The sequence below is a fragment of the Micropterus dolomieu genome, linkage group LG03 (genome assembly GCF_021292245.1).
Source record: "Micropterus dolomieu isolate WLL.071019.BEF.003 ecotype Adirondacks linkage group LG03, ASM2129224v1, whole genome shotgun sequence".
NCBI lineage: Eukaryota > Metazoa > Chordata > Actinopteri > Centrarchiformes > Centrarchidae > Micropterus > Micropterus dolomieu.
In genome coordinates, this window is record NC_060152.1 from 3,395,307 (window position 1) to 3,419,185 (window position 23,879).

A 23,879-nucleotide genomic window follows, 5' to 3' on the forward strand; every position below is an offset into this window, starting at 1 on the left:
CTCTCGCTCTCGCTCTCTCTCTTTCGCTCTCTCTCTTTCGCTCTCTCGCTCTCTCTCTCTCGCTCTCTCTCTCTTCACCAACGCAGCCAAAAAACGCTCTCCCCAGCTCAGATCAACGTTTCTCTTTGAAAATCGTCTTGAGAATAACTGATTCATCTCTCTGTTGTTCACTGAGTTTTCACAAGAGATCAAAGCAGAAAGCAGGAAACATGATTTAATTTCTGATGTTTCTTTCACCAGAGCAGCGCTGATATGAAAGCTCTATTTTGTGTGCAGATGATCATGAATAAATTAACAGCATTTGGAAACATGTTACACTTTGTCTTACAAAATTGCTGATAACAAAATAGCAATATGGTAGTCTTTTTGATGTTTGCTCCTTTTATGTTCTTTAATTCACCAGCTTTTACTTTTTCTGTATGCTTCTTGGTTGCTTTCTGCTGTATACAACTCATTCTTCAAACCAATTGGATTTAAACCCATCATCTATCTTTTGTTATTTATTTTTTTAAAAACCTTGACTGCCAGCCAGATTTCTTTTGTTGGATCCGTTTTTATTCAGGGTGAAATAACAGTTATTTTATTTGTTTATTTATGTATCCTTTAATTTATTTAGTTGTTTTCAGCAGGTGGTATTGTTATCCTTTTCCTTTATGTTAATGTTTTAGTTTTTAGTAGTAGTAGTAGTAGTAGTAGTAATCGGTTTTATTTCTTTCCATAGGTATACTCCGGATGCAAATTCACCTTCTCCAAGATCCCAAATCCCTTCACTCAAACCAAAAGAGTAAGTTAAATGACACTCCTACACAAGTAAATAGTAGTGCTGGGCAACACACTTTATTGCGCACTTTTAATTTAAATGTACTGCTATATACACAAAAGTGCAATAACGTGGTTTGCAAACACTTTAAACAAATAAGGTGCTTTTTACTAGCAGTATTCTCTTTATACAGCAGCAATAAAATATTTCTTGTAAATCTCTCAGCTTAAACATTAATGTAATCAAATCACATATAAAACCATGTTGTGTTTGGCTCTCTGCTTCTGTCTTCAGATCAACGGCCAGTGGAAGGGGCTCACCGCTGGTGGTTGTGGAAACTATAAGGATTCATACAAACAAAACCCAATCTATCAGATTAACCTGGAGCGGTCTGGACCGCTGCTCATCGAGCTCAGAGGATCCAGGTTAGACTGATGCAAGGGCCACACCGCCTACCTGAGCAGTGTGTGTGCGTCACGGAACCTCTTGCTTTTCATTTTGGCATTAAGAGACAGAGCCATGTGGCTGCAGCAACGATGTCTTGCTTATGTTTTTCCTTGTTACGCAATTCTCAGCAAAAATAGACAAAAAATTGTCTATGAAAATTATCTGTTGATATTCATATGGACATAACTGAACCGACCGGAGATTTATATCAATCAAGTTGCCTTCAAATTATGTGATATTTGCTCAACCAGGTGGTAGTCTATAAGAACCTCCTATACCAGTGATTCTCAAAGTGGGGTCCCGGGACCCCCAGGGGGTTCCCAGCAAAAAGCGGAATAATTTATTTTTGTTAGAATTCCATCCATAAGTAACCTACTATGTAATGGAGACACATTATTATTTTATGTTTTTAAGATACTTTTTAGGTCTTTTTTGCCTTTATTTTGACAGGACCGTGGAAAGTGAGAGGAAAGAGGGAGAGAGATATGGAGTGACACGCAGCAAAGGGCCACAGGTTGGATTTGAACCCGGGCCGCTGCAGCATCCACTCAGCCTTTGTACATAGGCAGCGGAGACACAGTTTTTCAAAATTACCTCTAACATATCGTTGCCATTTCTGCACTGCAATTTTTTGTTAGCGCTCTAAATCTGTACCGATGCTGATCTATCTGTGATGAACTCATGGCACTCGGCATTTGTTGGTTGTACACCTGAAAATCGAACTTTTAGTTGAAATGAAGATAAACACTAAAACTTCTGGGACATTCTACCACATAAAGCACTAAATATATCCCAAATACATATACATAAATGGAATCAAAATTACAAATATAAAATAATAATAAAAAAATACATTAAAAATAATAATACGTTTATGCTGAAAGAACAGCAGGACTTTACGACTGCTGCCTGTCCATCATCAAGCTGTGTTAGAGTTGGTAGTTATTCCCTTTCTCTGCTTTTCTGTCTCTGTTTACAGGCAGTACAGTGTTGGTTTTGAGATGGTGACGGTGTCGACGGTGGGGGATCCGGGCCCGGCGGCCTTCCAGAAAAAGAGCAGTGGTGATTACAGGTACAGTCGGACAAATATAACTTCACAGTCTGGTAATTTATTATCTTTACTGAACAATACAGTGAAATTCATTTGCAGTAATGAAACACAGGAAATTATTCTCAATAATTTAATTGGTAACAAGTAAAGCAAACCGTTTTGAATGCATGTAGAGAAAGCTAAAGAAGGGCATTCATAATTTATAAATAACCCAGTAGCATTATTTGAGAAACAAAGATATTTACTGTTATTTTGTCAAAGGAATTTACCAGATATTTACTGGTCACTATTGTCTCTGATCCATGTTTCTTACAGTTGAAGTGTTGCATGTTAAGATACACCACATTACTCTTTTGTTCTAGAAAAATTCACAGTACTGTCTCCCATTCACTTTTATTGAAGCCTGTATTATGGCTTTGTTCAACATGTTTAACAAGCGGATGTGCTCAGCGGATGTTTTTGAAATGGGGAAGTTATTATTCTGGCATTTATATGTAGCACATTATCACCAGACTACAAACTGTAACGTTGCTCTCATATACAGCTGATAGTTCGTGACTGCTCTGCTCATTACCACATCACTTGACATCATGTCCTCTTTCCGAAAAAAAAATGCAGGCAAATTTCATTGAACAGAAACATAATGTGACCATACTTTTAATGCAGCATTTATGTAATGTTGGAAAATGTCAAATTAAAGGTATCTTATCAAATGTTCTCATAAAGAAACTAAAGCCTGACGAATACAGGATTTTTAAGTCCGATACCGATTTCAATATTTTAAAATTTTAAAATCTGACAGCCGATATATCGCCCGATATTCTTTTTTTTTTTCCCCTTATTTTAAGAAATGCATAACATGTTGAGACCTCACCAAGATACCATGACATAATGCAGTTTAAAAATAAACTTGTATTGTTAAAAATAGTACTTTGAACAAAAGCACAACAAAATATATTAATGTTTTGATAGATAAGGCTCAAATGTATAAAACTACAGAATACATTTTAAAAATATCTGATTTATTATAAATTATAGTACTACTACTAATGAACATGTATTGTGGAGGCCAGGGAAACAGAAACTATATGAAATACCAAAATGTACCTATAGTACAGAACCCATTTGCTAATCCTAAAACACTTCTGGCTCTATGATACAGTGACACAGAAGAAACGCTACCCTTGAATTAATCTAATACTACATAACTGGCTACAACGAGGACCTGCAACTGTGTGTTGGATACATTCAGCTCACCTTTATTCACAAATCCCCTCTGGTTTAATCGTTTCTGACACGCCGACTGTAACTATTCAATTAAATTAAATTTTATTTATATAGCGCCAAATCACAACAACAGTTATCTCACAGCGCTTTTCATAAAAGAGCAGGTCTAGACCGTACTCTATGATGATATTTACAGAAGCCCAACAGTTCCCACCAAGAGCCGCACTAGGCGACAGAGGCAAGGACAAACTTCCTTTTAAGAGGCAGATACCTCGAGCAGAACCATGGCTCAGGGTGGGTGGCCATCAGAGAAAGAACAGAAACGAGCTCAGTGCATCATGGGAAATCCCCCGGTAGTCTAGGCCTATAGCAGCATAACTAAGGGATGGTTCAGGACTACCTGAGCCAGCCCTAACTATAAGCTTTATCAAAGAGGAAAGTCTTAAGCCTACTCTTAAATGTGGAGATGGTGTCTGCCTCCTGAACCCAAACTGGAACCTGGTTCCACAGGAGAGGAGCTTGATAGCTGAACGCTCTGGCTCCTAGTCTACTTTTGGAGACTCTAGGAACCACAAGTAACCCTGCATTCTGGGAGCGCAGTGCTCTGGTGGGGTAGTAAGGTACTATGAGCTCTTTAAGATAGTGTAGCATGGCTAAAAATTTGCTATGAATTTTAATAAATTTATGAGAATTAATACCCAGTTATGAATTTTAATATTCAGAAAATATCAAAAATCCATAAAAGCTCTCGTTAAAAAGGGCACCACAGGAGTTGTTATAATCCTAGAGTCTCCGGACCTTTAGGTAGTTTTAATAATTATACAATTATTACTAGTGATCAGTTAGTTAATAATCGTTTAAATAAATCAATCAGTCAGTCTCATATCTAAAGGGTCAATTCTCTTGGCAGGGACGTGGAAATAGGCAACACACACAGTTCTTGATCGTATTACAGTGAATTTATTAATAACTAAAGCGATATAAACGGGTGGTTAAATACAGGGAAGATAAACAATGGCTGAACAATGAGAAATGGAGGTTCGATTGTGGGAAGCATTTGACTCATACGGCAGAGGAGAACTAATGAAAGTAAGTTATGAGTTTAGGAGTTAAAAGGAAATATTAACATTACGGGACATCCCTGATCACAGAATGTTTTGTTGGTCTTATGGCTTGTCGACGGCCTGCTTTGGTCTGTTGCACGGGTCCCACGCTAGCTGCCCAATCCTGGCTTTTTGCTAGTGATTCTCCGGGGTTCTGTCTGATTGAAAACGCCTCCTCCGTCAGGCAATTCGGCTGTTTTCAGGTTTCCGTCGTTGCCGCTGGCGGGACCACGTGGCTTGGTCTGACCTCGGTGAAGTTGGCTCGACGAACAAGCTTAAAAGGGAACTTGGTCGTTCCTGAATTTGTAACTTAATGGACTGATAACTTTAACAAAAGAAAGAAAGAAAGAAAGAAAGAAAGAAAGAAAGAAAATAAAACAAACTGAGGGGCAGATTGATGTCGCGGCACTTCGCGTGTGTAGCTTCAAGTGAACAAAGGCCTGTTGCGCTGGCCGAACTCTTAGGGCGTTGCCTGGAGAGGCACGAGGGGAAGAGCAGAGAGAGCGAACGACGTCGCGTGTCGCTCTTTTGTTGCCTGGGGCGTGGTTCCCCAGAGGGCGTTTCAGGTTTCCCGAGGGACTGCCTTTCTAAACTTAATGTCTAAAGAAAAGAAATCTTTTTGCGTGTATTATAATAAAAAAATTTCCACAATCGAACCTTAATGGTCAAACGGTTGTACCGTTCTAAGTTAAGCATTTGGTAACAGGAAACAATTGTCACATTATTGGTCAGGATAAGTTGGTGACATTTATACATTAACGGCATTTCCAACGATGGTATGTAATACTTAATTCGTCCACTTGGGGGAGCTCAGGTTACATGAGGAAAGCTTTAGGATTTCCTGCCTTTCCAAGGAGATTCTGATAGGCTGTTCAGGGAAATGCTAATCGCTGGTTTATGTCCCTTTGTCAGTTTAACAGTCAGGCACCGCTTTATCAGCTTCGTAGATCAAAAAGGTGCCAGTTTTATGGTCAGGGATAGCACTTAGAGAAAGCAACTTTTCCACCGCCCTTCCGTTGGGGTCTCTTTAGCAGTCTGTTTAAGCTGATCTTTAACCCCCCTGCTCCTCTCTGGGAGAGGAAAAGAGGAATTTGGAGTAGCTCCAAATTTATTTAATATAAAATGCACAAATCCACACCGTTGTCCCACTACAATAGCTTGAATGCTCTGGCTCCTAGTCTACTTTTGGAGACTCTAGGAACCACAAGTAACCCTGCATTCTGGGAGCGCAGTGCTCTGGTGGGGTAGTAAGGTACTATGAGCTCTTTAAGATAAGATGGTGCCTGACCATTAAGAGCTTTGTATGTGAGAAGAAGGATTTTAAATTCTATTCTGGATTTTACTGGAAGCCAATGCAGAGAAGCTAAGACAAGAGAAATATGATCTCTTTTCCTGGTTCCTGTCAGAACACGTGCTGCAGCATCCTGGATCAGCTGAGGAAGAGTTTTAAAGGACTTTTTCGTGCAGCCTGATAATAGGGAATTGCAGTAATCCAGCCTGGAAGTAACAAATGCATGGACAAATTTTTCTGCATCATTTTTAGACAGGATGTTCCTGATTTTCGCAATATTATGTAGGTGAAAAGAGGCGGTCCTTGAAATTTGCTTAATGTGAGACTTAAACGACATGTCCTGATCAAAGATAACTCCAAGATTCCTCACAGTGGTGCTGGAGGCCAGGGCGATGCCATTCTGAGTAACTATATCTTTAGATAATGCGTCACGGAGGTGCCTGTGCCCCAGAACAATAACTTCAGTTTTAGTTTTTTTTAGAGTTTAACATTAGAAAATTACCGGTCATCCAGGTTTTAACATCCTGAAGGCACATTTGAAGTTTAGCTAACTGATTAGTTTCTGGCTTGATCGATAGATATAATTGAGTATCATCTGCATAACAATGAAAGTTTATGGAGTGTTTCCTGACAATGTTGCCTAAAGGAAGCATATATAAAGTGAAGAGGATTGGTCTGAGCACAGATCCTTGTGGAACTCCATGACTAACTTTGGCGTGCATGGAGGACTCAGCGTTAACATGTACATGTGTGATCTGATAAATAGGATTTAAACCAGCTTAGAGCGGTTCCTTTAATGCCAATGAAATGTTCCAGTCTCTGTAATAGAATCTAGTGGTCAATGGTATCAAAAGCCGCACAAAGATGTAGTAAACCCAGTACAGAGACAAGTCCTTTGTCTGATGCAATAAGGAGGTCGTTAGTAATTTTCACCAGTGCTGTCTCTGTGCTATGATGAACTCTAAATCCTGACTGAAAATCCTCAAATAATATACAATTTAATAGCTCGTTAATTTTAGCCTCCTCCACTGATATACAAGGCATTAGCTTTGTGGGTGATTTAGCAACAGGCAGCACTTTCTGCTGTTGGCGATGCTAGAAAATATTTAGAAGTAATAAATTAGAGAGAAATGAGAGGACCGGTCACCAGAACTGCTAAACAGTTTCAAAAGTAAATCTACAATGACGCCTGTCAACAGCGTAGCCTCCAACACTAGGTTACTGTAAAATTAAACACACTCCTGAGCCTGGAGAGGTCAGTGAAAAACGGGAGGGTTATGAAGTCAGGTCTCCGAAGACTAAGACTAGCAAACATGGCAACTGACAACTTCCATTTAAATTTGTTATACCCATTAAAGTGAAAAGAAATGCATTACTAAATCGCACCTAACATTTACCCTACTCAAAAATGTGAATTCTGCAAAGATGAAGACAAGACAATTCTGCACTTATTTTTTGAACATTTTTGGATAACTTTGTAACTCAAACTAATCATTTAATCAAACTAGAAGCCATAATATGTAATACTATACTATGAAAACAAGCATTTAAAAATCTGTAAAATGGTTAACTTACTCATCTTATTAGGTAAGTACCACGTCCATAAGATCAAGTTCTCAAGATCTCGACCATCATTTGAATTATTTAGAACAGAATTCAGAATGTATTGTGAGTCTGTCCAATTTATAAATGACAATAAATGTGCCCATACAATTAATTTGTTATGGGAACTATCTATAGAAATGTAATGTAATGTTTATACTGCCTTTAGTAATATGCCAATACTTTCTTTTACCATACCGTATTTTTCTCTACATTTACATTTTCATTTGTTATTCCTATAGTTGATATATTTTCCTTAAATTATTTACCAGAATGTTTATGATGTTATTTTTACATGAATGTAATACCTCCATAGAGTGGAGGTGGTTTTGTATGTTCAATGATGGAAGATACTCACACATAGGCCTACCTGTTGTGATGTCTAACCTTGTTAACTTGTTGTGAACCAAATAAATGAAAATAAATAAATAAATATGGCGCTGGCCGCAGGTGCAGTATTCACGGTACTCCTGCTAAAATTTATCACAACTCGCCACCAGTTTCTTACCAGAAGAATTAGGTATATTCTGATCGAAAACGATTTACACTTCAAAAGAAATTTTCTTCTTCATTTGTTTATGCTCTTGCTGGCTTCCTCCTTCTTCTCAGTTTTTCCCGTCATCCGACCAGCACCATAGCAACCGTTTTGCTCTCCCATTGGTTAGCTGTTCGAAACATCACGACACTACAAGGATTCTGGATAATAGCCCATAGCATAGTGAGGTCTGATGCACACTTGCAAAAGGGGTGCATTAAGTGCACTGACGATCACTCCTGGAGAACAACATTAGAGGATCGGGACACCCTACGGTCTTGCAACCCTTAGCGAGAACGCGCATTGAGGGGCACAAGGGCGGAAGTGCGGATATCGGGACATGGACTTATTGAATTCATTTCCTCCCTCATAATATTTTTTTAGACTCGAACATGTATTTATTAAAGATTTTTTTGGAAACATGCACTGCTTACATCCATGTGTCATTGGCTGGCAGTCCTCTTCATTCCTGCCTTTAAAGGCACTTTGCTACATTATTTACATTTTTTGGCACAGTACTGCCACCAGCTGTTGATTAGTGCCATAACCAAGAATCAGCAAGAATCTACATCAAGTCACGTGCATGCTCGTTGCTCGTTAACATACGTGTGTCCTTGCAGTGCATGTGCTAGAGCACAACATACCAACAATACTGAGGCCAGTATCAATATAGAGTTTAAAAATGTCACATAATTGTTCTTTTACATAAACAAACATTTTGAATCATGACCATGTACGTTTTAACACAAATCAACATGAAGGATGTCACAGGTTGGCCATGTGCCTCTGAAGAGGACATGTTTAGATTTCGTTAAAGTAATTAGTGAGGGAGGTGTTCAGCTTAATGTGATAATTTTACGTTTTTTAGCTCCACTGGATCTGTGCTGCTCCACTGGATCTGCCCCCCGAACTGATTTGTTAACTTCTGTAAAGCCTGACAGTCTCTCTCTCTCTCTTTCTCCAGATGTGGCTTCTGCTACATGGAGGCGGACCACGTCCCAGCAGGCATCTACAACGTCATCCCCACCACCTTCTTGCCCAAACAGGAAGGACCTTTCTTCTTGGACTTTTCCAGCACCATACCCCTCAAGGTCTCCCATCTCCAGTAAAGATGGAGCTGGAGAGAGGAGGGGCGGAGGTTGGGAGTGAGGTTCATGCAAGAGTGACATGGGATGTCTCTGAAACTATACTTTGGAGATGTCATCAAGGCCTCAATAAAACTCAAAGGGCCTGGGGCGTGACTGGCAGCCTTGATAACTCTCGCTGAAACCTTTGTGGAGGTACAGTAAATGGAAAGACTTGAGGGCTTGAACTTCAACATTGACTTGATGATACCACCACAGTTATGAAGAATAAGTTAATTGTTAATAAGGAATCATCAAGAGGAACTTCAGTATGAAATTTAACCCAACTACAGTCAAGGCATTTTGGTACAGAAAGAAATTCACTTTCACCAAAAATGACAAAGTAGAGACAATGAGAGCAGTGTCAGAGAGCTGATGTACCTCTTTTTGCCATAATAAGATAGATACAGCATCAATGGAGCTGAGCTTACAACCACCAGATGAAATAATTTCCATCAACATCATTGTTCTGATCAGGCAGTTAAATCTGATGTATGTCATAAGATAATGATAATCATCACTCAACAGGATGTGGAGAAGAAACAGGGTTAAAATGCACACCAGTCACCAGCCAAGAGCTGCAACATGGCCATCAAGGCTACCCGAAAGCAGCAATTCTTTTCAGGTTCTGTTTTGTTGTGATGAGCATCTCAACAGTCCAGTCAAATGTTTTGAGATTTGTTTTTTTGCTCATAGAAATCAACTTCCTTTTACACTTGTGGTCTGAGACTTCTTTCATTGTTTGGGCCCCTTAATTCTACAGCATACAATAATATCTTAGACAACAGTGTTCTTCCAACAGTGTTTGTCCATTTCCTGTTTCAACGTGAGCCTTCATCTAAACCCCATCCAGCACCTTTGCGGAGCACTAAACTAGAGCCAGGCCTGCTCACCAGCATCAGTGTTGGACCTCACTGATGCTTTTGTGGCTGATGAGTAGCAAATCCCTGCAGCAGGTTCAACATCTGGTGGAAAGACTGAAACATGTTAAGCTTTCACATATTGGTGGAGTGTCAAGATGTCCACATACATTTGGCCAAGGTGGGGATCTTAGTTGAGACTTTGGATGACATTTTTGACAATGTTTCTGAAACAGCTGCCTTGTTTTCCTGATAGAAAATCATGTTGATGACAGCTGAGCAAGTATACAGCCATCCAGGCAGGTACAGGAAAGGTTCATGATCTCTCACTAAAAGGGAGACTTATCTGTCATTTAGTGTAGAGCCAATGTGAAATGACAGCTGTCTCTAGTAATTTCATACATGAACCTGCCCAGCAGAAATGGTGGAACTGCTTTCTTCAACTGTGTCACATTGCCGCTTCTCCACAGAAAGCAAAAATAACTGAACTGTTGTAGCTGTTCTGAGCTTTAAATACAATGGAATAGCATGATAAACTAGAAACCAGATAGTAATAATATGTAGGGTCACAATAACTCTTTATTTATCGTTATTTACTCTATTGTTTATATTTATTAATTAGTTATGGAAAGCCATGAAAAAGTCACAAAGTTTTACGTCCAGGCTCAATGGTATGTGACAGGATGGGAAATATAAAGACAACACATGCTTAAGAAGCTCACTACTGCAAAACAACTCTGATAAGAAGAAGTTGTTTCATACTGGCAGCCATGATACATTGATACATGAACATTTTGCACAAACGAAGTCCTCGGTTAACCCTTTCTTTGATTATTGCTTTACCGAACCAGACTTTTTATCAGACTTGGTGACAAGAGTTTAAAAAGTCTGTCAAGTGGATGCAGCTGTTAGTTTCCTTAAATGACAGTGAAGGTTTTGTTATTCTCAGGAGCAGTGCGGCAGAGCAGCACCACCACAGGGAACCCAGTATGGCAGCATTTGAATGATGTCTCTTCATGTTGTCTGTATCAGCCTGATTTCGCTGACAGACATCGCGTCAGCACTCAGCACTGCTTGAGACAGGCATCACACGCTGTGTGTGTGTGTGTGTGTGTGTGTGTGTGTGTGTTTGATTGTCACTATCAACCTTCTGCAGGTGGAAATGTAAATGTATTGCCAAGTACACATCTGTTTACCTTTTCGTTGATATACTGCACTTTTAAAAAATGTTTCATTTTGTTTATTATCAAATAATATATGGAAATGAATATGTCACTTTTTTTTTCAAGCATTTTAAACAGTTTTCAGAAAGCAGCTCATCTGAAGTCAACTTGTTTTTTTGAGTGACGTCAGCATTTTCAACCGCACCTCATGGTCTAAATGAGCGAATACAGCTTGGTCATGGAATTGTTTCAGTCATCTTCCCAATAACTGATCAAACTCCCAGATGAAGACCATGACGTGTTAGTAAGTGTAAATAAGAAAAGTCAGTGACAGACAGCTGACTTGTTTGCAATGTCCTTTAATTGCAAATGTTTACATGAAGGTTTAATTAGAAAGTGAATCTGACTGCAGTGGATTACACAGGGTTATATCAGTGTTGAGGCTACTGTGCATGTCATCACACAATGTCATTCTTTGTTAACTGTAAGCTGCTGTAGTAAATGTAAAGCCCCTGTGCACAGCGCTGTGTTGCCATAAAACACAGTCTGCAGCCAGTAATTAATTTCATTTCATTTTTTTTTTTTTTCACTTAATAGATTGTTTAGCCTATAAAATAGGCAAAATGTCCCCCACAAGATCACAGGGCCTAAGTTTACATCTTCATATTGCTTGTTTTGTCCGACCAATTGTACAAAACCAAATATTATTCAATTTCCAGTGATTTAAAACAGAAATGCAGCATATTATCACATCTGAAGCTGGAACCAGAGAGATTTTTGATTTGATTTGTCGTTTTGCTTGATAAATGACTAACAATTAACTGATTATCAATATGCAGCCAGTGTTGTCGTGTGCAGACTGCAACAGGGCACTGTGCACTGAATGTGGACGATGTAACAAAAACATTTTCACAATGTAGCACACACAACTTAATATGGTTTCATTAAGTTAAACCACACACCTCAGCTTTTTTATACAATCATTTCATTTGTTTTCCACATTTTAAAATTCACAACTCACACAGTGAATCAACACAGTGCAAAGAGAACATGACAAACTGCCCTCAGTTACCATTATTCCCTGTGAAAATTCTGTAATGCAGCTGGAACCGTGATTAACTTGACCTGCTTTATAGTAAAGCTGCTGGGGATCATGGTGACAACTCCCACAATTCCTCTTAACAATAATTAATACTAAAGCCTGTGCTGACTGAACTAATAATGCTGGTGTTTCATTCAGAGTAGTGGGATATAGCTTTAAATATCCATTACTTATTGATTAATCATAGATCATTTGCATTATGGATGCCATATCTCTCTGTTACCATATTCAGTTATGTCTTTTTCAATTAAGGACTAATTTAAATATGCAGCAGGACAATCTTGCATCAGCCTGTTGTATGAATGATGATGTAATGTTTTCAGAACTTGCACTAAATGTTGGGTAGACTGATGTGTTCAACATTTGAATACAGAACATGATATCTGATTTGGTCTTTGCGCTTTTCTTTATTGGGAAGCAGAAGGGGGCTTTTGTTTTAATAGAGCTAGCAACATTCATCAGATTTTGTACATCGAGCTTCTGAAGTCAACAATGGCTAATATTAATTCCTGGGATTGCTGCATAGCAAGACTGGTAACATCGCCTGTATAGTATGATAGATTATTGTACATTAAAACACTATAAGTGAACACAGAAACTTACTTTCTTTACATTTCTGGCCACAGTGACAACAAATATCCATTGTGCTAAAGCGAAGTAGAAGTTTGTATACTATGTTTGTGAGAAAGTAATTCTGCCCCGTCCCTGATATAAATATTAAATTCCACGTTAAGTCCCTTTGATGATGGTTTCTCTGAAATGCTGGACAGTAAAATCTTAATAACATCCCTTTTTTCATTTTATTAAATGCTCAAAACAGAAGGAGGTGTGAAGAGATCTGATGCAGCAAAGACAGCCAGCCATGCTTTCTTCAGCATCTCAGCCTGAAAACTCAGTGTGGTAAGCTGCAGATCTTTGTGACATTCACCCGTTTTGTTCTATTCTGTATGTATATTCACTACATAGTATAGGAATCCTTTTTAGATGTCACACAAGATTGTGACTGGCGTCGACATCTGTGAGAAAAGAAAAAGAAAGGTAACGTGGTTGACAGCTCTCATAATGTTTATTTCACAACCAAGTTCAAACCACAAGCATGAAGCTATTAGTTTTTTTTAATAAAGTACATGTACAGTACAGTAATAAACTAAACACAGACACACGTAGGAATTTGCACAGCAACTTCTGGCTCCCATATTACACATGTAACCCCATAATTCATAGCAGCAAAAGTATTTCCTTATTTACACACTAAACCCATGCCAGGAGAGAAACATCTGCTCCAGCCGCAGTGGCTACTAACACCAAAACACACCTCCTAAAGTTGTCATGAGCTGTTAAGGCTCAAATAATTCATATCATTTGCAGAATGTTGTTCAAACAGGCTAAAAAGATCATTGGTTGTCTGCTTGACACAGCCTTATATTCCTCTCTGTCAACACTGACAAGATAAAAAAAAAAAGAGCTGAGTGGGCTGTTAGAAGCATGTGTCTTAGAAAAAACATGCAGCCACCGCTAATCTGCTGTCACAAGGCACATGTGGCCAAAATGACGACTTGGGAAATTCAATTTAGTTTCATTTTTATAGTGCCAAATCATAACAGCAGTTATCTTGGGGTACTTGTCCTATAGAGCAGGTTCAGATATAATATTATTTATTAGACCCAGCATTTCCTACCACGTGGCGACAGCAACAACGACAAACTCCCTTTTAACAGGCAGAAACCTCAAGCACATCTTCACATCTGTGAAGCAGAAATAGTTCTTTAATAAGTCTGGAAACTTAATGATTTTGCTAACGTAATAAATTGTACAAATTTCATACTTTTCTTAAGAAGTAAATAACAAATTAACTTAAATTTGAAAGAATGTGGAGAAACTTTGATGTTCCTTGTGACTGCAGCACAACTGCGGTCCTTTAAATTAATAATAATTTGCTCATTATAGCTGAGAACTGAACTGTTCTTAATGTCTGACTCCTTGGCACTGAGCATATATTAATACATAACGTTTTTTTCAGTGATTAACGCCATGACTTCTTCAATCTTCAACTAATTTGTATTAAAGCTCACTGTAGGGGTTTACATGCCTATAAATTGGTAAATATAAAGAGGCTTTTCTAAATAATCCATAATGTAGGTCAGTAACAGCAGAGACAGCTACATCTAATCTAATCAGAGATACATTAGAAAAGGTCTATGACAAAGGTATTCAATTAAAACTCAGAGAAGTCTAGTTAGAGAAAATTTTCTGAAGCAAAGGTCCGGATAACTTGCGTTATCATTCAGTGCCATAACGTATAGTTGTATCAGTATGTGTTTTGAGTCAACAACTGACTGTAAAATCAAATATTTCAATAATAATTACTGTCAGTTTTCACCACAAACTGGAGGGATAATAAATAATTACTACTCTATTAATACATTCTAAATGTAAGTAAACTAAAGGCACATTTAAAAAAAAAATTAAAAAAAAAGTTTGTTAAATGTGCTACTTTCTTAAGTGCTTAATTTCAGACAAAATAAAATAAAAAGTGTAGCTTGAAGTGATTGAAATGTTGTCTCAACCAATATTATAATAAACACTCAAAACACCTTAACAAATAAACAGCTTTAATACCTTCTATTCTCTTTCATTCCCTTATTATAGCTACCGCTTCCCTAGGATTAGAGAGATATGAGATATTCTGCCCGTGGGTAGAATTTACATGTAAGAATCTGTACATTCTTGGTTAAAAGCCATGTGAAGTCTTTTGTCTCCTCTCACTCGTGGACTCGACTCGCAATGCTTATCGGAATGCAGAGATTTGATTGGCTGAGCAGAATCACAGAAGACGATTGGAACACATGCAGTTGGTCTGTGAGTTTCCTGGTCATCTAAACCAGTACGGTAAATGCTAAAAAAGCTGCACGGGTTAAAATGGAAACGCTCCGTCATGAGATAATAATTCTCAATAATTAATCGGCTGTAACTCCGGGTCTGGAGAGGACGGTGGCTGGGTCCAGGTCTGGACCGCGGCCCACCAATTAGTGACCTCTGGTCTATGATCTTTAGACAAAAGAGGTAACAATAACTGGCCTGGCTCTGATCGTCTTTGTAAAACCCACTGAGCTTCATCGTTGCAACAGGAGGTTCACCTTTCATAAAAACAAATGTAGCGTTACCTTTAAAGGATAAGGCTGACATGCAATATTTTTTTTATTAATCCCCTGTTAAGACTAAAGCCAACAATGCACTAAAGTCCAGTTCCTGTGAGGGGACGGAGAGCCAGAGAGTACAAAATGAAGGAAGCTATCATAGCTTTTATGAACTTTAATGTCTTGTATAAAGTGCTCCACAAAAGATGATTTGCAACTGTTATGACACAGTCAATAGGAAAAATATTTCTTTTAAATAATCTGTGACCTTTGTTCTGGAAGTATCATATCAGTGAGTCTTCTGAAATAACAGATTACACCTTACTGTCCTGTTAGCGAGTGAGCTAACTTATTGAGACACGTCAAGCTCGCTCGCTCACAGAGCTTTACCCCTCTTCAATAGCACTGTAGTTTTTAGCAAATGTTACTCAAACTGGAGCAAATTGATGCATTCCTTTTTAATGAGATTTATTGATCATATAATAAGAATAATATAGAATATAAACAGCCTTTAGGGCATTCCTGCTTCAAAGTCTATCAGATAGATTGAGCTTCAGCTTCAGTGCACCAGCAGTTAAAGGCTCACTGTTATGTTAGCTCTTCAAGATGTGTTTGTGTCGTATTTCCAAGAAGGTCTCTTTGTGTTGGTGCTCTCTTCTTTATTGGTAAAATGTGATGACCATTTGGACTGTTTAAAGCTTCTCTAAAGATGTGCCAGATACTAGTTGATATTAATTCAATTCCAAAATCAGATTGCCTTTTAAAGGTCTGAATCACTGAGCAAAACACCAGGCGTATTTTCAAAGAACAGTGTTTCTTAGAGTGAGGTACTCTTGTGTCACACTGAAATTAAAATTATGACCTCAGTCTCTGAAGATAAAGCTAATTTAAGAGTATGTGCCACATCTTTCTGTTGAAACCAAACTAGTAAACTTCAAATGAACTTGGACGACAATGAAGTGAACATCAGTTTATTTTACTCTTAATCTGAAAAACCGGCACATTAGCTGCTGAGAGATGATGCAGAGGATTGAACACCCACTGTGCGCACACAGCTATGAGAGGGAAGCTGGTCAGCGGTTTATATCCTAAATTCCACATCACAAAGTGACACAAATATACTGAAATACACAGATATTACATTTTGTTCACATAGTACATAGACTTAAGAAAGAAAGCAGGAAGCAAAAGGCTGCTGTTTGTTTACCACCTTTCTTTCCTAAAAAATGTTACTAGAATGCTCTGAGATGTCAAATCTTCTTCCATTTTTTCCCAGTCAACAACTTCTGCACCTTATAGCTTAATGAATGGATTCAATTACACATATCCCTTTTAAATGAATAATTTGTACAAAATTGTGCTCTCAAATGACTTCATTTGGCCCTTCCCTGCTCTCTTCTAGACAGCAGCAAAACTTTGTCACCAATCCAGAACCTTGCAGCTGAGTTTTAACACAACATTGTGTTTACAGTAGCAGCCAAAACCAAGATTAAATTAAAAACTGTATTAAAACCAAGAAGTCTTTAGCAATTGTCAAAAGAAAAAGAACAAATTGAATGAAGGAGGATAACTCCTTCTGTTTGAGTAACATTTGGTAAAAACAGTGAGTAGCCAAGTTTTTATTTTCTTTTTGATGAAACTATATATTTGTTACCTGTTTTAAAAGATTTACATATTCCGTAGGAACCAACAGGCTTAGAGCAGAGAGCCCCGGTCAGGAAGTCAGCAAGAGAAACAGACTAACACATGTTGGTTTGGTTTGGGCCTTTTGATGGTATTTATTGACAAAAACGTAGTGTGTGTGTGTGTATATATTATTATTATTTTTTTTGGGGCACTTTGAGGGAATTTTTTCTAATTTAAGCGCATAATTTACAAATATAAGGGAACATACTAATATGTCCCGCTTTATTCCTTTTGCTCCTTAAAGAAACCTAAGATTATTTATCACTTAAACAAATTAAATACCTCTTAGCCAGTTGTTTAAGGGTTTCACCGAGTAATACTAAAAGTCTGAAGCAACCAGCAACTTCTCTCATAATGTGGCATCTGAACAAGCAAGAAAAACAATGGTTACATTTTTAAATTTTTCCTGTAAAAATCTTCAACAACCATCTGATTTTCTATTCACATTCAGAAAACTGCATTCTTTGTTATTTCATCTCCAAAAACTCCTGGATTTACTTTGTTACCATCACAGGATGTAGCGTAAAGTCCGAGAGCTGAGCTGATGAAACATGGGGCAACTTTCTGAGCAATGTTGCTGGGCAATCTTGGTAGTGGCAAGTCTTACTATGTTTTGAACAGATTATTAACAGGTTTAACACGTTATTGCGGTAGTAATTTTTGCTCATTACCATTGACGCCAACATTGCCCAGCACCATTGCTCTAAAAGTTGCTCTGGGTATCATCAGCTTTGAGTTTCCGTATTGCTTTGTCTTTCAAGATTGCCAATTGCTTTTAGGTGCAAGGACTTTGTAGGAAAATGTAGGAGCCCCGGGGGACGCACCATGATGAGGAGTGGTTGAACATACGGTCTCAGTGTCCGAAGACATTTCTTTGATCTGTAACGGTCATCCAGTTTTACACTTCAGTTCTAAGGTTGTTCAGTTAGATGGAGATTGTGCCTGGGCTTACAATGGAGCTACAATTTTCACCCTTGGCCATGTTTTTGCCAAAAAGATTGTTTTAAATTGTCACCAGTTAATTATACAGCTTGGCAAATACCGCTTTAAACATTAAATGCTATTTCAGCAATTTTATATTGTATAATTGTAATGGTAAAGAGTGTAACAGCAGTCCGTTGGGGAAAGAAAGAATTTTGCTGTTACATTAATAATACAATCACCAGTACATGAGAATTAAATTTACAGTTTACAACCATGAAAAAAATAATTAGAATTTATTCCAATGTGAGAAACATAAATAACATTTTTAAACTGCAGCAACCAGCTTGTCTTTGCTAAAAATGCACCTTTACGACCCAAAGAACAACTTATCGGCAGCTGGATACCCTGGTTTTGCTGACCTCGCGGTGATGTAGACGTGTACTGTCAGTACACTATGACATCACTGCTGGGTGTGGTTGCAGGTGCAACAAACTCGAGGCTGTAAAACGAGGCAATGTAGCCTTTGCTGAACAGCGGCCATGATGTCATCACATTCAATTCCCTGGTGCGTTTACTCCACTGAAATGTGTATTTGTGACAGAATAAAACATAACTGGAAAGTCAGTGAACGCCACCTTAAGCAACTCGTCATAACAGACAAAGTACAGCTGTAGCAGCAAAATATCTGTATTGAATTCAACCAGTGTTTTATTAAGAATTTCACTTTTTATATTAAGAGAGGCCGTTAATGTCTTCTTTCTAACGTTACATTGTCTCGCTTTAAGCCACAGAGGGCAGTGAAACATTGAGCTTAGTATGAAGTTATCACACGCAGCTATGTATACTTTTATCTGCAATGCGATTGCTATAGCATTGAAAGGACACTTTTTGTCTTTAAATATCAGTAACTTTGCTGGATGTGCACCAGAAAGATGTTAATTTAAAACAATCATCTCAGTTGCAAAAACTATGCTAAAAGAGTTAAAGCTTAGTTTAATTAACTTCTGTGGAATATAAATGGATTTTCAACATTTGGAGCGTCCATGTGCCTAAACCTAAACTCTTTACTCACATAACTTACAGAAAATACAACAGTCATTTATCGAATACAGGAGCGTATGTCAGAAGGTAAAGAGACTAGTTATTTAGTACATCTCCACACGTGACTTTAATTTCCTTAACTGTTGAAGTAAGCAGAACATCACCTGTGCATGGTTTACAGCATAATAAATGTTATTTTGATGAACAGTTATACCAAGTATTAAATAGATAAAATGATCCCCAAGTCAAAGGTTGAATGCAGGCAGCTGGTGTTCTTCTGCTTTTGTGACAGAAGCATTTTCAGCTTTTAGTGGAAAACGACACATTTCAACCTTCCTTTTATCACCCTACACCAACACATAGCAGTGCTCTCTATATCTCAGGCATGAGTCCAAAAGGTGCAATGTCCTTCATAAAGGAAATGGAGTAACCACACTTTGTATACACCAACTATGACATTCAAAGTCTCTCTTTGACCACAGTTTGGAAATGAGTGCAGTTGTGGCAGGTAACTGCAGTATCAGAGAGGCTGGGTGAGGATGGGTCAAGGCAGAGCCAAAGTCTCTCCAACAAATTCTCTTTTTGGTCCTCAAACTCCTTTGACCAAGACCACAGTCTGCCCGGCCTCCGCCTTCTGGGAGCAGCCTGTGTTTTTGGCGGTTTCAGGACGCGGGCGGCGCAGGTTCAGAAAGCTGAAGCGTGCTTCCAGGCTGAAGCTCTTCTTGGTGCTGGAAGTGGAGCTGCTGTTGTTGTTGGTGGTGGTCGTGGTGGTGGTGGCGGCTGGAGCGTTGTCAAGATCCCCCTCTGCACCTTCTGCACGGTCACCTGCAGCCCAGTAGAAGGTCAGTGAATGGTTAATGTGGGTTTTTTTTTTTTCATGAGCATGATTGGCATTAATTATTCAAGACATAGTTTTTAAGCTTTAATGGGCTCAGATACATACAAATATTCCTTTGTTTTAGAGAAGTCAGAAATGCCTCAAACTACGTCTTTCAAAACTTTGATGGTAGGACATAAACAAAATAACTGGGCTAAATGCTGCTTTTTTAGATATCTCTGTTACATAACCATTGTTTCAACAGCATTTACCTAATGTGACTATATTTTAAACCTTCTTCACATTGAAATTGAGTCAGTAGCAATACATTTTGTTGAAACAAACAGTAACCTACACATATTGGCAACTGTAAAATGTCCCAGTGAGTATAAATCTTGGTCACAAGTCAAATTAAAAGGATGGTTATCAAAAAAATGTATTACACGTTTATTTTATAAAGTATATATATATTGACTTGATTTTAAACCTTCGAAGACCAACGTCCGTAACAGCCTCAAAATGCCTGCTAGCTCTTTGGTTGCAGTTTGAATGTAGATGTGTTTTTTTTTTTAAACCAACAGATCACCGATCAGTGCCCACTGAAGTGTGGGGAACTGTGTTTCGTCTCTGCAGGTGAGGCACCCGGCTCGCTGTCACTTTGACTAATAGGCTCCTGTGGCGGAGCAGGTGTGAGTCGAGCAGGTAAGCAGGAGCTCGTACGTCTTACCCAGAATAGATTCTCAAACATCATCCATCTCACTTCCCCATGTCTTTCTTTTGTTTGTCTCTCTCTCCTGTGTAACAGCACGTGCTGCACACAAATGGACCTGATGGTGAGAAGCTCTCACATGCACTCAACACCCCACCATCTCTTTCCTTTTTCTACATATATTTTTCTGCATGTACAATACATTAGGGCAATTATTTAAATTGTTGAGCAGATTATTTTGAATGAATGAATCGTTTAATCTATAAAATATTTAATCAAATAGTGAAATAGATCCTTTATAATTTTGCAAAGCCCAAAGTGATGTCTTAAAATGTGTTTTGTTGAACCGACAGTCCAAATATATGTAGAAACAGACCATCAGCAGGAATTATGCGCCATCAGTTTTCACTAGGTGTACCTAATAAACTGGTAACTGAGAGCATATGTTGTACGGAAATGTTTTGACCTTCAGTGTAACGTACTTATGAATGATTTTGTACAGTATTTTATCCCTTTTTAGTGATGTTTATTTAGTTTCAAACACTTAAACCTGTAGCAATCTGTTCTAAAATACGAGAACACTATTTCACTATTTATTGGTTATTTATATTTATGTAAACAGAAGAAAAGGTTTGTTTTCATCCAACCGTATCTGCAACACTGTAAGATCAATTTTAATATTTTAAACTTTTTAGGCCGGGGAAAATTCACTGTAGTCCTGCTGCATTTAAACTTGTTTCCTAAATCAAGATTTATAACACCAAAACAAACAGAACAGAATCACCATCACACACCTCTCTCCAGGTCGCACTCTGGTGAGGAAGCTCCGCTGCATTCGCTGCGAGGCCCGAGCACCGGCGAGATGAGGCCGAAGTCTGACAGCGACACGGTGCTGGGAAGGTCCAGACTGCTGGGCCTGGACAGAGGAGCCGGGGAGGAGGAGGAGGAGGGAGTCGGTGACGGAGAGGCAGAGGAGGACGTGCAGGAGGAGGAGGAGGAGCTGGTGAAGGGGCAAGGCGACAGGAGCTCCTGAGGGCTGCTGGGAGACGAACCAAGGCTGCAGGTGGAGTGAGTCTCTGAGTCTTCCTCTGACATGACGCTGCTGCCGCCGCCACAAGGCTCGTCGTCGAAACACACGGACGCCACTGCAGGAAGAGGAAGGAGGGCAAAATGTGAAAGACCAAAGAGTGATGAGAGAAGAGAGGAAAGAAGGAATTTGAGAGTGAAAGGAAGATGGTGAAGGTGAGGATACAGAATCGAAAAGGAGGGAAAGATGTGGAGAAGAGAAAAAAAAATGTGAGTATGTGCAAACGGAGATATAAATAGAACTGAGGACTTTAAACCGTCACATCACTCCCAGCGGCGGCGTTTCATTTCCCCCGACACAAATCAAAATACCCAAACGCTTCATCAGTGTCTGTGGTTATATTCAGCCATAGCAACACTTTATTCCTTTACACAGGTTAACTTGTTATCACAGTGTCTGCTTTGCGATGCCTCCACTGCTCTGTGGTTACCACAGTAACGGCAGGTCTATTTTGGAGTCGAGGCCAACGTGATGCAGAGGACACATTTCAACAGTTTGTTTCTTTCTGCAGTTGTCGATCTCTCACCCACCGTATATTAGGCAGCAAAAAAAGAGGACACTTTTTCTGCTTTTGACATTAAAGGGCTGTTTAAGATTTAAGACTTATGTTGGTAGAGGTTTAGCTTAAGTTTAGAGTGAGGGCTGGGTAGGGCATGTGTTTGAGTGAAAGTCCGTCAGACAGTCTCGCCAATCTGCATGTCTGAAGTAAATCAAATTTAAACTCAATTCTGTTTTTAATCTGTCGGCCGTCCTGCAGTTTTTTTTGTTTTCTCTGAAGTCGAACACAAATTGGATCTTATCGGACTTTCCAAGAATCACAAACCAGGAATTCAGTGAAACAGACAAGAGCTCACTGTCTGTGTTTTCGCATCTTCATAAACTGACGTAGGATTCACTCCTTAAGAGTCTATATTCTCTTCACAAGTGGTTCCAGTTGGATTAGCAGCTATACAAGAAACCCTTTCAAAAATCTATTTCTACTTCAAGAATTAGTTTGCCCAATCAGTTTTTCCTCTCACTCTTAACACACTGTGTTTGTGCTATTCTAAAAGTTACTCTACTGGCCCCATTTAACACTGAAGGAGGGTAAATGACAACAGAACCGACCAAATCTCATCCCAGTTAACCCTGACATTTACAGAGGCAGCAGGTGAGCACTGTGGAGGTCCACAGCTGAGCAGCATAACATTTACTAATCGGCCTTTTATCTCATCAGGACAATCGTCTGAGTCGTGCTGAAGGTACAGGAGTATGATAAATGTGCACTATAAATAAACTTGACCGTTTGCCATGAATTAAGTTTATGTAACAAACCTTTTCCTCAGACTGATGCAGTAAAGTGAGAGACAAAAAAGAAGGAAGAAGAAGAAGAACTGGTTCGCTTTCAGACATGTTGTACTGTACTCACTGGATATTTCGTCCGACTCCAACTTAAAGCTGGAGATGTCGTCCCCAGAAACACTATCACCCTCTGCGCCCACGCCGCGCCCCCGGGGGCCCATGGCAGAGCTCCGTCTGCGCTCATGGATCTCGTCCGAGATCATCTCCAGGTTCCTAAGGGCCGTCTTATAATCCCCTTTGGCTTGAGACAGCTTGGCCTGCCGCTCGTCCACGATTTTCTTCAGGTTCTGGAGGCGAGAGGAGGGTGATGATGGAGGTCATGACAACAGATAGAATAATGCTACCAGACTGCACAGATTCTCATTCTGTGATCTGGCTTCAACATGTAGTGAGTATGATTAGACTTTAGATACTGATGAGTGAAACCTTTTAAATAAAGCCAACTGCTTCAAATCTCCTTTTTATAGATTCTCATTGAACTTTAGTGGAGAGATGAAACCTCATTCTTCCAAAAGGTTTTCCCTCATTTGGGGTTTTGATGACGGTGGTTCAGTTAATTAGATACATAGATCTAACTCATAAAAACCATTTACATGCCATTTGCCACAAAAACTGGTATAGTAGAAGAAAACACCTCACACAGTTTTCTGGAGATAGCTGTGGGTGATGTAGGTGGACATGAAGCACAAGCAATGTAACCTTAGAGTAAAACATTTTAGGGTTTTTTTTCCCTGATGTTTTTCCAGGCGACACAGTCAAAATGTCAAAGGTGAATTTATAAACTTAATTTAAAATTATTTAAGAATAATTATTAATTTTGTCGTTCTTCAATACAATAATTCATCACTTTTCTGACATTTAATAGTGATGAT

The 23,879-nt window shown here is 38.9% G+C and overlaps 2 protein-coding genes and 1 long non-coding RNA gene across 3 annotated transcripts in view; 2 read left to right on the top strand and 1 right to left on the bottom strand.

The window, feature by feature from the left end:
* The window catches only part of capn7 (calpain 7), a 26,296-nt gene extending 13,644 nt beyond the window's left edge, over positions 1–12,652 (top strand). Inside the window, exons 20-21 of the mRNA XM_046043833.1 lie at positions 2,187–2,279; positions 8,981–12,652. Of these exons, the coding sequence (XP_045899789.1) occupies positions 2,187–2,279; positions 8,981–9,125 (238 nt within the window). The 3' untranslated portion in view covers positions 9,126–12,652. The remainder of the gene's footprint in view (positions 1–2,186; positions 2,280–8,980) is intronic.
* A 3,705-nt stretch (positions 12,653–16,357) lies between these two features.
* sh3bp5b (SH3-domain binding protein 5b (BTK-associated)) overlaps positions 16,358–23,879 on the bottom strand; it is a 36,436-nt gene continuing 28,914 nt past the window's right edge. Inside the window, exons 8-10 of the mRNA XM_046043834.1 lie at positions 23,075–23,294; positions 21,374–21,724; positions 16,358–19,878 (exon numbers count right to left, since the gene is read on the bottom strand). Of these exons, the coding sequence (XP_045899790.1) occupies positions 19,643–19,878; positions 21,374–21,724; positions 23,075–23,294 (807 nt within the window). The 3' untranslated portion in view covers positions 16,358–19,642. The remainder of the gene's footprint in view (positions 19,879–21,373; positions 21,725–23,074; positions 23,295–23,879) is intronic.
* Positions 21,738–23,464, top strand: LOC123967667. Its single transcript, XR_006824307.1, has 2 exons — positions 21,738–22,907; positions 22,992–23,464. It is a non-coding gene; the product is annotated as an uncharacterized LOC123967667 (long non-coding RNA).